The sequence below is a fragment of the Xenopus laevis genome, chromosome 9_10S, assembly GCF_017654675.1.
Source record: "Xenopus laevis strain J_2021 chromosome 9_10S, Xenopus_laevis_v10.1, whole genome shotgun sequence".
Lineage (NCBI taxonomy): Eukaryota > Metazoa > Chordata > Amphibia > Anura > Pipidae > Xenopus > Xenopus laevis.
Window position 1 is genome coordinate 58,972,607 of NC_054388.1, and position 13,570 is coordinate 58,986,176.

At 39.2% G+C, this 13,570-nt stretch overlaps 1 protein-coding gene across 3 annotated transcripts in view; it reads left to right on the top strand.

Moving 5' to 3' along the window:
* The window catches only part of acvr2a.S (activin A receptor type 2A S homeolog), a 48,845-nt gene extending 38,231 nt beyond the window's left edge, over nucleotides 1–10,614 (top strand). For 2 of the 3 annotated variants that reach the window (XM_041577829.1, XM_041577828.1), the window contains 8 exons: nucleotides 826–849; nucleotides 2,426–2,569; nucleotides 3,953–4,096; nucleotides 4,973–5,118; nucleotides 5,226–5,340; nucleotides 6,333–6,471; nucleotides 6,695–6,825; nucleotides 7,547–10,614. In XM_041577829.1, the coding sequence (XP_041433763.1) occupies nucleotides 826–849; nucleotides 2,426–2,569; nucleotides 3,953–4,096; nucleotides 4,973–5,118; nucleotides 5,226–5,340; nucleotides 6,333–6,471; nucleotides 6,695–6,825; nucleotides 7,547–7,741 (1,038 nt within the window). In that variant the 3' untranslated portion in view covers nucleotides 7,742–10,614. 3 annotated transcript variants of the gene reach the window in all.
* The last annotated feature ends 2,956 nt before the right edge of the window (nucleotides 10,615–13,570 follow it).

The following is a 13,570-nucleotide window of genomic DNA, read 5'->3' on the forward strand; positions in this document are numbered from 1 at the left end:
TCTGAAAGTCACTATGGAAATGATGGGAAGAAGTGTGTATAAATGGCAGCTGCTTAGTGTTTATTACAGACTAGATGCAGAGCCTCGGAATTACTATTTATGTTACAACAGTGGCCTCTGCTGCCAGAAATTGGAAGGGCATGATAGTGTATTAAAGAAAACTATACCCCCAAACAATGTAGGTCTCTATAAAAAGATATTGCATAAAACAGCTCATATGTAAAATCCTGCTCCATTTAAATTAACCATTTTCATGATAATATACTTTTCTAGTAGTATGTGCCATTGGGTAATCATAAATAGAAAATTGCCATTTTAAAAAAATAAGGGCCGCCCCCTGGGATCGTAGGATTCACTGTACTCACAAACATGCCAACAAATCATACTTGTTAGGTCACATGAGCCAATTAACAGACAGAGTTGTGTCTTTTGCTTCCACACTTCTTCCTGTTACAGTTAGAGTTGTAGTATTTCTGGTCAGGTGATCTCTGAGGCAGCACACAGACCATCGTGAAATGGTTCAAGGCAAGAGATGTAAAAGGGCAATATTTGCTTAAATATATATTCCAGTTTGGTACGATTTTTAATATGCCACTTAATATGATATAAACTGTCTGTTGCTTAAGTATTCATTTTGGGGGATAGTTTTCCTTTAAGAAAATGAGCAAGTACTGGATTATGTATTGAGCTGTTGGCACATGTTAATGAGGAGGGGGCAACACCATAGAATGTAGGCAGATGCCCATTATGCTCTGTGGGTACAAACAGTATTTCCTTTATGGGTCCAAACAGTAATTTCTGTGCCTGTGTGTTTCTCTTCACAAGCACGCCTTTCACATTATGATAGAGGTAAGAGACTGCTTGTTGCTTGCCCCTGCATCATTTGGGTTGATTTACTTATTATTTATGTACATTGTTTTAAAGGAGTTGGTCACCTTTGAGATAACTTTTAGTATGATGTAGAGAGTGAGATTCTCAGACAATTTGCAATTGGTTTTCATTTTTTATTATTTAAGGTTTTTGAGTTATTTAGCTTTTTATTCAACGCTCTTCAATTTGCATTCAAAACTAGTCTGGTAGCTAGGATCCAAATGACCCTAGCAACCATGCCCTCCTTTAAATAAAAGACTGGAATATGAACAGGAGAGGGCCTAGAAAGATGAGAAATAAAAAGTAGCAATAACAATAAATTTGTAGCCTCACAGAGCATTTGCTTTTTAGATGTGGTCAGCGGCAACCAATTTGAAAGCTGAAAAGTGTCAGAAGAAAAAGGCAAATAATTATAAAACTTTAACGTTAATAAAAATATATAATAAAATAAAAATAAATAATGAAAACCAATAGAAAATTGCTTAGAATTACTAAGTATACTAAAAGTATACTTAAAGGTGAACCACCCCTTCAACCCATTGCATCCATGCATTTCTGTATTATTCCTGTGCATGTTTTATTTATAGTGTATTTCACCAATATTTACATATGAGCCTGCATGCTCCCTTCTACTCACAGTGTTGGTGGCTGCACACAACTACAAATGATAATGTAATGTGTGTTTTATTTGCTCAGTCTCCTATGGAAAACCTACTAACTGCTGGGGTTATTTCTTTATATATTTAAATATATTTGGGGATTACACCTCAACAAATGTGCATCTGGTGATTATGAATATGTAACGTGTTGCCGTCAAACTGTTAACTCTCAGGGCTACAGGTTGTTAGGAGCTTAAGTTTTTGCTGTAAAAATGACAATATCAACCCGATTTTTACCGATTTTTATCACAGAGAAATGCCTCTGCTAAATCATGTAGCAATTTGGAGAATAAAGTGTTTGTCTCCTGCCCTCCTAATGGTCCACCACTTGGGGGGGGGTCTATTAAGCGCTTCTTTATACTGATCATCCATGTAGGAAGTAATCTATCCATTTCAAATGCCATTTTATGGCAGTGCAGTTATAGTGTATGGAGACGTCCCCAGTCAAGACAAGCAATATTATATATTCATTAAATAATTCCAATGCTTAGTAGCAGTTTATAGTGGATACAGTTATTTCTCTGTGACCATTAACCCTTCTGCCTGCAGCTTCCGTAGCAAGTATGTTTATTTAACATGGTATCTTTATGCGATTGTCATTATTTGCAGCTGCTATATATATATATATATATATATATATATATATATATATATATATATATATATATATATATATACACATACCATGGCCACGTCAGGTTTCTGATGATGTATCATGCAATGATTGATTAAGAACAAGAGTCATTATCAATACAATAAGGGATTCCTGTTTCTGACATAAACTATTCTCTTAATGTGGCCACCAGGGGGTGTATTTATGACTGCAGGGAGAGAGCAGTCATTGCTGCTGCCGTGTCCTATGTATAATTACATTTCTTTTAATTGTTTCTGTTTAGGACCCAGGCCCCCCTCCTCCGTCTCCTCTGCTGGGATTAAAGCCGTTGCAGCTACTGGAGGTGAAAGCCAGAGGGAGGTTCGGCTGTGTGTGGAAAGCCCAGTTATTAAATGAAACCGTAGCGGTCAAAATATTCCCTATACAGGTAAATGGTGGGCGTGTTACTGGACCAGCTGAATATTTTATCCTGATCAAAGAGTCTTGATAGTTTATCATTATGAGTTCCCTCTAATTTGTACACTAAACCACACAGCATAAAACAATGCACAACTTACTTCTAGCTTGATCCCACCCCTTGCAGTTGTGACAAGATCAAAATGTAGTTAATATCTCTTACCAGGCCATAATGTAATGGACGACTCCTTATCTCTAAGCCTGTGACGTCGGCAGGAGTTGGGGAGAGGGAGGAACTTGTTAAAGGAACAGTAAAACCAAGAAATAAGTGTTTTAAATGGTAACTCTGGCTTTTCTTCAAAAAGTATGAATAAATAACATTTTATATGCTGAAATCCAGCTGTTTAACAGTTCTTCTCTTTCTGCATCATTTGAAATCCTGGCAGGGACGGAGGGACTAAACACCTATGTTACAAATAATAATAACTGCTCCACAGCTTGCAGACATCATGCAGGAACTACATAACCCGCAATGCACTGTGATGTTCTGTTCCTTATTGAAATCACATGTGCAGGGAATTGTGGGGTTTGGAGGATGCAGGCGAGGACAGCTGGCAGTTTATACAAAGTAACATTAGTCAGACAGCTCAGCAAAGAAGTCAGACAGATCAGCAGGAGAGCAGGGGGCCAGGCTTAAGGAACTGTCAGAAACCATTAAAAATCATGAAAGTCTGCATATTTTTTTAAATGTTGTATATTGCAAAGTTGCTTGAAATTCTGTTTATTTTTCAAAAAGCTTAAGTCATGTTTTTGTGGAGTTCCCCTTTAAGTAATGAAAATATCATGTAGTGTTGCCCAGCACTGGTAAAACTGATCTGTTTGCTTCAGAAACACTACTATTGTACATACAACAAGCTGCTGTGTAGCAATGACGGAAATTGAAAAAAAGCTGCACGGCACAGGTTAAATATTGGATAACAGATAACACATTATGTTCTACAGAGCTTATCTGCTATCTGCTGTGTAACCTGAGTCTTTTCTCCTTTGAATGGCTGCCCCCATTGCTACACAGCAGCTTATTTATATAAACAATAGTAGTGTTTCTGAAGCAAACACAGCAGTTTTACCAGTGCAGGGAAACACTGCATTATATTTTTATTACTTTAAAACACTTTTTTTGATATGACTGTTCCGTTAAGTGACTTATTTCCCTGCTTATTGAATGAGTGCAAGCTGACTATTTTTAAGACACCTAGCTGCTTGTTAGATGTCGGGAAGTAGCCTAATATAATGGAATTTTGCTATCAGTAGCCCTGCCCTTGTGTTTGGCTGAGTTTAGAACGCCATCTATACAGCAGTGCGTGTATATGTACTCAAGCATTTATCACCATATTATTTGTTTTCTGCTTTAAAGGATAAACTGTCTTGGCAAAATGAGTATGAAATCTACAGCCTCCCTGGAATGAAGCACGAGAATATCCTGCATTTCATTGGCGCAGAAAAACGTGGCACAAACCTCGACACAGATCTGTGGTTAATTACTACTTTCCACGAAAAGGCAAGCCTACCCTTAGAATATGTTTCTTTTGCCCTTTTTGTGTTTCGTTTAATGTAGGGGTGCACCTAATCCAGGATTCGGTTCGGGAATCGGCTGAATCCTTGTGCGTGTCCGAACGGAATCCTAATTTGCATATGATAATTAGGGGCAGGGAGGGAAATCGTGACTTTTCTTCACAAAACAAGGAAGTAAAAAAAATTTCCCCACTTTATCCCCATATGCAAATTAAGATTCTGTATTCGGCCGAATCTTTCACGAAGGATTCAGGGATTCGGCCAAATCCCAAATAGTGGATCCAGTGCATCCCTAGTTTAATGTGTCCCGAACAATGAATAAGGATTACACAACTCCTTCATTATCAGTATGCAGCCATAATGCTTTTAAATGGCCTCTTCCTTAAAGGGGAAGTTTGTCTTTACATAGACTATATGTAGCAGGATCAATTGTAACCAGTTATGGTTTCATATGATTAATCTCCTGTTTGGCCTACAACTGAATAGGCTTTTTGCTTGTCAGGGTCACTGGCAAGCATCAAAAAATAAGCTGAAGGTATCTGAGGCCCTTCTTTTCTGACTTCCACACTGCTGCTGGTTGTGAAGATAATTAAGCTCTAGCAACCAGATAGCGGCACAGGAAAAAATAAAAACTGAAGACAAATTTTATTATAAAAGCATTGTATTACAGTGCAGGCCTATTAGAACAGGGTTGTCTATTTTGCTGAAGCCAGAATAAGCATTGATTTGATATTAAGATATTATTCTTTAGAAGAAAAACAAACTCCTAGTGGTGATACTGGTGGAATCTAGTGTATCTTGAGCTTGCACAGCAACGTTGAAGTGAATGATTGTGATCTAATAAGCCTCCTTATACCCACAGGGCTCCCTCACAGACTTTCTGAAAGCCAACATAGTGTCTTGGAATGAGCTTTGCCATATTGCTGAGACAATGGCCAGAGGCTTATCTTACCTCCACGAAGATATCCCAGGACTGAGAGATGGACACAAACCTGCGGTAGCACATAGGTATGTTCCTGTATTCCTTCATTGTCATAGGATACAGCATAGACACTTAGTAACTGTCTCTGTCTACAGCAGGCGACTGAATGTCTTTGTGTGTCTTTATTCTATAGGGATATCAAAAGCAAAAATGTGCTACTTAAAAACAATCTGACGGCCTGCATAGCAGATTTTGGCCTCGCCTTAAAGTTCGAAGCTGGGAAATCTGCAGGGGACACTCATGGCCAGGTAAGTTCTATGGCAGTGATATCAGTATATAGGATTCTCTCTAATATCCTACTGATTTGATGTGCCCGCTGCTCTAAGAGGAAGTGATCATGTGATCATTTATTTTTGCCCATCATGGGACATGTATTAAACTCCTAAAAGAAGCCAGGTTATTGCAAGTCTCTTGCTCTTCCATATGCAGCTAATGTAGTATCAAAGGAGAAGGAAATCTACCGAAGTAGTTTATTGCCAATAGATGAGCCACAATAGTGTAAGCTATAACACTATATTTATTCTGCAGAATGCTTTAGAACAGTGATCCCCAACCAGTAGCTTGTGAGCAACATGTTCCTCCCCAACCTCTTGCATGTTGCTCTGAGTGGCCTCAATGCAGGTGATTATTTTTGAATTCCTGGCTTGAAGGCAAGTTTTGGTTGCATAAAAACCATGTGTATTGCCAAACAGACCCACCTGTAAGCTGCAAGTCAACATAGGGGCTACTAATAGCCAACTACAACTCTTATTGGGCACTACCCAGTAACATTTTTCATGCTTGTGTTTCTCCCCAACTGTTACATCTGAATGTGGCTCACAGGTGAAAACGGTTGGGGACCCCTGCTCTAGAAGCTCTCTCTTTTTCTTTAGGATAGCAGCTGTCATATTAGCTTGGTGTGACATCACTTCCTGCCTGAGTCTCTCCCTGCTCACTCATAGCTCTGGGCTCAGATTGCAGCAGTGAGGGGAGGAGGGAGGGAGAGAGAGAGGAGCAAACTGAGCATGCTCAAGCCCTAGCCCTGTAGGTTTATGCTGAAAACAGGAAGTCTAATATAGAAGCCCATGTGTACACAATAGAAGGAAAGACATTTTGTGTTTCTTTTGACAGAGGACTCAGATCAGTGTTACTTTGAGTGTTTACTGGTGTATTTATATAGACCTTTCTGATAAAGTTTACTTAGTTTTATCCTTTCCTTCTCCTTTAAAATTAACTTTGGCCTTAACTTTTTCCTTTCTAGGTTGGAACCCGCAGGTACATGGCCCCAGAGGTGTTAGAAGGTGCTATAAATTTCCAGAGAGATGCCTTTTTAAGGATAGACATGTATGCATTTGGTTTAGTACTTTGGGAACTGGCATCGAGGTGCACTGCTGCAGATGGTAAGTGTTTATATCCATTTATCCAACTACCCAATCAAACACACTTTCCTTATCTACAGTGTCCAGTCTTAAATGATTCTAATCTATCGGAAATCCACCTTAACACTAACCTTATTCTATTGTAACCATAGGCCACATACTAAGTAAATGTTAATTCTTCTGTTATTGCCCCTTGCCATTGTAACCTCTGAATATACAGTATCCCTACTCCACCACCACACAGGTCCAGTCGATGAGTATATGTTACCTTTTGAAGAAGAAGCTGGGCAGCACCCATCTCTGGAAGACATGCAAGAAGTGGTAGTGCACAAAAAGAAAAGACCCATTTTAAGGGAGTGCTGGCAGAAACACGCTGTAAGTCTGTAATATTTTTTTATAAACTGTCTAATGGTTTGGGTGGTTTATAGTGGTCAAGAGTTGGGACCAGCTGAAAAGAGAGAAGTAGCAGAGAGGAGATGAGTAAGTTTCAAGGCAAGACAGAGACATGGAGCGGATATTGACAAGGATGTAAGAAGGTTGCTATACAGGAAGCATTCATTTGTAAGTTGATTTTGGCTAGTTGGGTAAAAAGAGCACTATTGGTGACCTGACATATTATGGCCATAGATGAGTTAAATATACATTCATATTTTTATCCTTAATAGGGAGTCTATGTGACTGATTCTTGTGTCTCAAATCTGAGCCAGAGGGACTTGCCCTGGTTCCAAAGGCACCCACAATATGCTATAAATATATATATATCCAAGATATATGTCCCAAGACTCAATTGGGATATATATCATGGATATATATATTTATTGAATATACATTGCCCAACATATTGGCCTGTGGGACAATACACAACAAGTATGGCACTTTTTTATAGTTTCGTTCATTGGGCCACTAGAGCTGTACGCTTCCTCTTGGCCAACAGGAAATTTTCTGGCAGGTTAGATAATCTTCTATCAGGATTATCTGTCTAAACTGCCCTCTGACTCGACATACATAACAGCCTCGCCGTGGTCATCTTTACTAGTTTCTTGATGCAGCAAAAACACCACTGACATAAAACCCTTTATATTGTTCTTTTCTCCAGGGAATGGCGATGCTCTGCGAAACGATTGAGGAGTGCTGGGATCATGACGCAGAAGCCAGGTTATCAGCCGGCTGCGTAGAAGAGCGAATCATTCAAATGCAAAAACTCACAAACATTATCACAACTGAGGACATTGTAACAGTAGTCACAATGGTGACAAACGTTGACTTTCCACCCAAGGAATCAAGCCTATGATAACCAAACCAACTGGACTCTGGTGCAGAGCTGCTAAGCTAAGGGGAACTTCTGCCTAAAAAATAAATATATATATATATATATATATATATACGGCGAAAGTCCATGTGAATCAAGGTGGGTTGCTCTTTTGTAAATGGTCCCGTTTGGACAACCCCCGCCTCTTACAACTCAGAGACTAGTTTCATTCCACGCAAACACCCAAAGGACTCGACCTGCCGTGGTTTTTATTGGACGATAAATCAATTAAGGAATGAAAGAAAACAATGAAGAAACACGAACATTTCTCTAATAAACGGACATCTGTTTTTTTTTTGTTAAACGCGCCAGAAAAGACTAATATTACGTGAACTACTGCTACTTATTTTTTTTTTTTTAATCAAAGCATTTCATTTGAGATTTAAAGGGTAACTGTTTTTATTGCATTTGCCGTTGTGTTTCTCTCAATGACTATTGTACCGTCATCACGACACAGCTTGTGAATGTTCCGTGTGCTGCTGTTCTGTGTATATAAACCCTAAAGTAATCAACGTGGGATATATAAAAGAGGCTTCCAAGCAGACTTTAACCTCCCTCAACAAGGTATACCTCAGTTCCACCTTCTGACAAAATTTAATCATACTGCAGAAAACACTAAGAAGTTTAGAAGAATCCACCCCCGCTTTATTCTTAATGGCGTTTTGCCAAAATTCATTTATTTGGTTTTTAAAGGGTAAGCTATGCCGAAACCAGTGGTGGAGTTGGTAGTGCATTAAGCCTGCTGCTGCTGTGTGCTCTGCAATCCGGTGTGTTGGTGATGTATTCTACACCCCCCCCCCCTCAGGTATAGGGGAACTGAATACATAACAGCTGTTTCAGATTCAGCCTTATTTATTACCAGATACCTTCCCGCAGACTTTTGGTGACGATTATGACCCAATTTGTAGTTGTCTAATCCAATAAACCTAATGATCAGCACAGCAAGGCAGTACAGGGAGGTTGCCCCTAGATGATGTGATAATCACAAAGAAACAACTTGTTGTACCGGTCATTTGTTTATTGGATTAGCACTGGTCCCCTCCAACTGAGCACTGGACTCTATAGACTGTGGTTGTTCACAGGGCATCCATCTTATAAATGTGTCTGTTCCAATAATATGCAAGCCTCTGTTCTTTCTACTGGAGTCGTGTGTGGAGGGGGTCAGGATGCAAGTGATCCCAGTGATCACATATTTTACAGGTTTTTTGTTTTTTTGCAGGAATCCTTTCCAGGTTTCATACTAACTGAGGCAGAGATTTTTTTTGGGAGGAGCTAGGAATAAAGTCATGGGCAACTATAGGACAACTGTATGTATTTACTAAAACATTGAACAATTGTTACAGTATGTAATATGTTCTTTAAACGTGCGTCAACAGTGATCCCTGTGATGGTTTGGTTCCAGGGCAAATACCTTTTCTGTCCTAATCTATAATGGCCCCAGTGTGTGGTGGTTTCTCTATACCCAAGAATAATGAACCCCCAGTATGTTGGCTTGCAAGCCCCCCATGCATGCATGTTCAGGTGTAGTTATTAACAGCAGACGGGTGACACATTTTATTTCCCTGAATTGAAGGAATATTACTCATCATTACTATGTGTGGGGGTGGGTGGATTTTATTTTGGTTGATTGAGCCGCTAAATTCGTACCTGGATCCACAGAGAGATCTGTATGCCCAAAGCTTGTTTCTCAAGTTAGGATTGGATATCCAATCCAAGTTGGATGTTCAATGGCACCATTAGTATATTTCCCAGCATCCTCCAATTTAAATATTGGAACATATTAGGCCATGCCTTGGATTCATTGACACCCCAGCCTAGTCTGTTTATAACCCCGCCCATGGAGGGCTGTCCTTCCATAACAGGGAGGAGTCGGGAGGTATAATCTCTGGAAATGGGGTCATGGAGTCAATAGAAGAGTGTGGCCTCCTCAAACCATAAGTATAATAAATTCAACCGGCACTCAAGGAGGGACAAACTTGCTGAATTTATTTGCAAGGTGCAACGTTTTGGGGTAAATCCCTTTGTCAAGCATTTTACCCCAAAACGTTGCACCTTGTAAATAAACTCAGCAAGGGTTTGTCCCTGCTTGCTTTTTGACCTGAGTGCCGGTTGAATTTATTATACTTACGATTTTTGGAGGATACCGAAGCCTTCTTCACCGGGCTTTCACGACACGGAGAGCCAGGGTGTGCAAGCTGGTAACAATATACTAGCCTCCTCAAACCAAACATGGGGCATAGGAATTTTAGCTCTCTGGAAGAATAAAACCACTTTTATTTTAGGAAACAATTCAGATTTATACCCCCCATGTCGTTACAGCTTTTCTTTTTTTTGTTATACCGCCGACCCCTCCAATTATTAAATTGCCGTTGTTTTACTAAAGTACTATATAGGTTTGCTGTGTCTGAGAAGTAACTGAAATTATACGCATGTTCTCTTTTTTTTTTTTTAATTTTATTTTTTATAAAGATTTCTGTATTTTGTGAGCGCTAACACTGGAACTCTCAGTTCATATAGTGAATATTTATATATGTGTCGCTTAAGCTCTATGGACAGGACGTGTCACCATTACAGGGTCACCTCAGGAAATGTCATTACCCACAATTCCTCACTACACGTTGAGAGTAACCACCGCAGGGCTACTCTTGTCTGCACAACATTCGCTATCTGTGACTTACTTGGCTTTGCATTTGGCAAACTTACAGATTTCAGATGTTGCCGTTAATCAGGGAGAATTAGTAAAAAAAAAATGTATTACCCTCAAATATGCAATTCCTATTTAGAGGTGTAACCAACTGTTAGCGTGGGTTAACGAAAGATGTGAGAAAAATAAATGAACTGCTTTTACAAATGGACTGGAAAATGGCATTGTTGTTGACTTCTCTGCAAAGGAATATATGAATTTACCTACCTAAAAAAAACAAAAAAAACATTGTTTTTATTAAACGGGATATAAACCCAAAAGTGAAATGTCGCTGAATGAAAGAGAATGCAATTCTAAACACGTGTTGTTTATATTTGTGATTTTAAATAAAATTGAAAGCCGGGTCTGTTTCTCCAACAATGTTCCCTGGTTCTGTCTCCTGACACAATGTAACAGCTGCCAGCCAATCCACAGACTTGCCTTCTGAGTCATTGTTTGTAGAGACATAAACAGGAAACAGTAATGGAGAAACAGACGATGCTTTCAACTGCAATTGCTTTTAATAATAACTTTAAAACCATTGCAAGTTTTGAATGACTGTATATCGGAAAGTTGATAAGAATCGCATTTCTTTTTAATCTGCAAAATGTTATTTTTGGGTTCATATGCCCTTTAAATTTAAAGGGGAAGCATCTGTTTTATCTAGAAATGTATATATTGTAGAGCTGTTTTTATGATATGTGAGAGAGGAGTTTATTTAAGGGTTATTCTATTTCCCATAATAGTGTTAGAAAGTAAAATTGCATGACAGCGGTTCTGGAATAACTTTGGAACTAAACCCACAGTGATTTACATTGGTCCCAGTATGAAGGTATTTTCAGAACCAAGGGAGAGAAGACTTCCTGTGGGCAACAAATTGGTATCACCCTTAGAGCTGGGCAGAAACAGATACAGACCCTTATCCAACCACCACAATGCAACCTCATGCAACGTTTGGCTCAGCAGTCTTCTTTATTGTTCAAGCTATGAATCCTCTGGCCTCACTGATTGATAAACATTTCAAATATTTAAATTTTTTGGCGTTTTCCATAATGATTTCAGCACAGTAAGAAAATCAGCTGTACCGAAGAAAAACAACGGGCCAGTGAAACTCACGTGACTTTAGCTTTGAATATGAGAAAACGTCCCCGTTACGCATGAAAGAGGGGGTTGCTGGAGTTTCTGAGGAATCTGTAAATCTAGGATATTGTTTAAATTTCATTGGTTGGCGGAAGAAATAGGTGCCAAAGTCTCCAAACGGCGGAATCGTTGTACATGCCGAAGTCATGTACATTTCTTTTTATGTTCTTTTACAGTGAAATCTCAGTTTCCCAGTATTATATTACATTTCTGTCCGTTTCAGTGCAGGAAATTACTTTTTTCTTTTAAAAAATGTTTATCAATCAGGAAGTCATTGTGAGTGTGCGGCGTTCTGGTGGTCAGTTAGAACAGGCGTTTAGAACAGGAGCTAAGAATAGGCAGTTAGAACAGGCAGTTAGAACAGGCAGTACACTATCATGTAAAGTACATGAGCAGATATTACCTTGAGTTCAGTAATCAGTAACAAGCTGATAGCTTTGATGGGGATGTTGCTATATGAAAGTCATTGGTTACTAGACCATTGCAAACATAACACTGGGTAACCCTTTGTTTTACTTCTTATATGCACTTATTCTCTGGGAACAACTCATTGTCCACAAACTCACTGGGCTCTATGCAGGGAATATTGAAGGGTTAGAATTATTTCCAGTTTTTTTTTTTTTTTTTGTTCAGATAGAATTTATTTTGTTGTCTCCGTCCATTTAATCCTTTGGTACTCTGCGCTATTGTAAACTTTTACTTGCATGATTTCGAGACATATTTGAAGGGTAGTCTCTCGCACATACATACTGTATGTTTGTTTTCTTTTTACCCAGTCATTAAAGGAACAGTTCAGTGTAAAAATAAAAACTGGGTAAATAGATAGGCTGTGCATAATAAAAAAAATGTTTCTAATATAGTTAGCCAAAAATGTAATGTATAAAGGCTGGAGTGACTGGATGTCTAACATAATAGCCACAACACTATTTCCTGCTTTTCAGCTCTCTAACTCTGAGTTAGTCAGCAACTTTAAGGGGGGGGGGGCACATGGTACATAATTGTTCAGTGAGTTTGCAATTGATCTTCAGCATTCAGCTCAGATTCAAAAGCAACAGTTATGGCCTATGTGGCCCCCCTCAAGTCTCTGATTGGTTACTGCCTGGTAGCCAGTCAGTGGAAAGCAACAGAGCTGAAAAGCAGGAAGTAGTGTTCTGTTATGTTAGACATCCAGTCACTCCAGTCTTTATACATTACATTTTTGGCCAACTAACTATATTAGAATTTTTTTTATTTTGCACAGCCTATCTATTTACCTAGTTTTTATTTTTATACTGAACAATTCCTTTAAGAAACTCCACACAAACCATACACCCCATGACTTGAGTAGGGAATATGGAAGCTCAAGGGGGTGATGGTCACTACAAATCTTGTACATAGACAGAAAACATAATCATTCTTTATTCAAGCCTCGTCGCCTATCCAATCTGAAATTCTGTCCATGCCAAAATTTTTTGTCTGACATCTACAGTAGACGTAATCCCTTTGTAGAAACAACCTTCCATCCACCGTCCCTCAACGTTTAGTCCCCTATTTAGTGCTTGTGCCTCAGCTGCATTTGCACCCCATGTTTGGCTTCCCCTGAGAATAGTAAAGCATTATTTATTCAACTTGGCCTCATCCTGGTAGAAATGGTGCATGTTCTCAATTGAACCCTTTGTGTGTATAAAGTATTAAAGAATAGTATTAGGAACATGAATAGTAGGGGGCAGCGACTAGGCCTTTGTTTTATTCCTAGACATCTCATCATCCTAGTGTCGCACTAATGCATTTATTTCTTCCTCGTGCATATCTGCCTGCATGACTCAAGAGGGGAAGCTGCTTTGTTGGAATGAGATCCTTTGTTCCCTATGTTGCGGGGCCTCATAGAGGTGCAAGTATTGCCCTGTCTACATGAGGTTCTGCAGAAGCTGAAGCCCATCCGTGAATTCCTAAATCTAAGCGCTGATGATCTTCACCCTCTTTTCTGCTTGAACGGCAGGCCATACTGC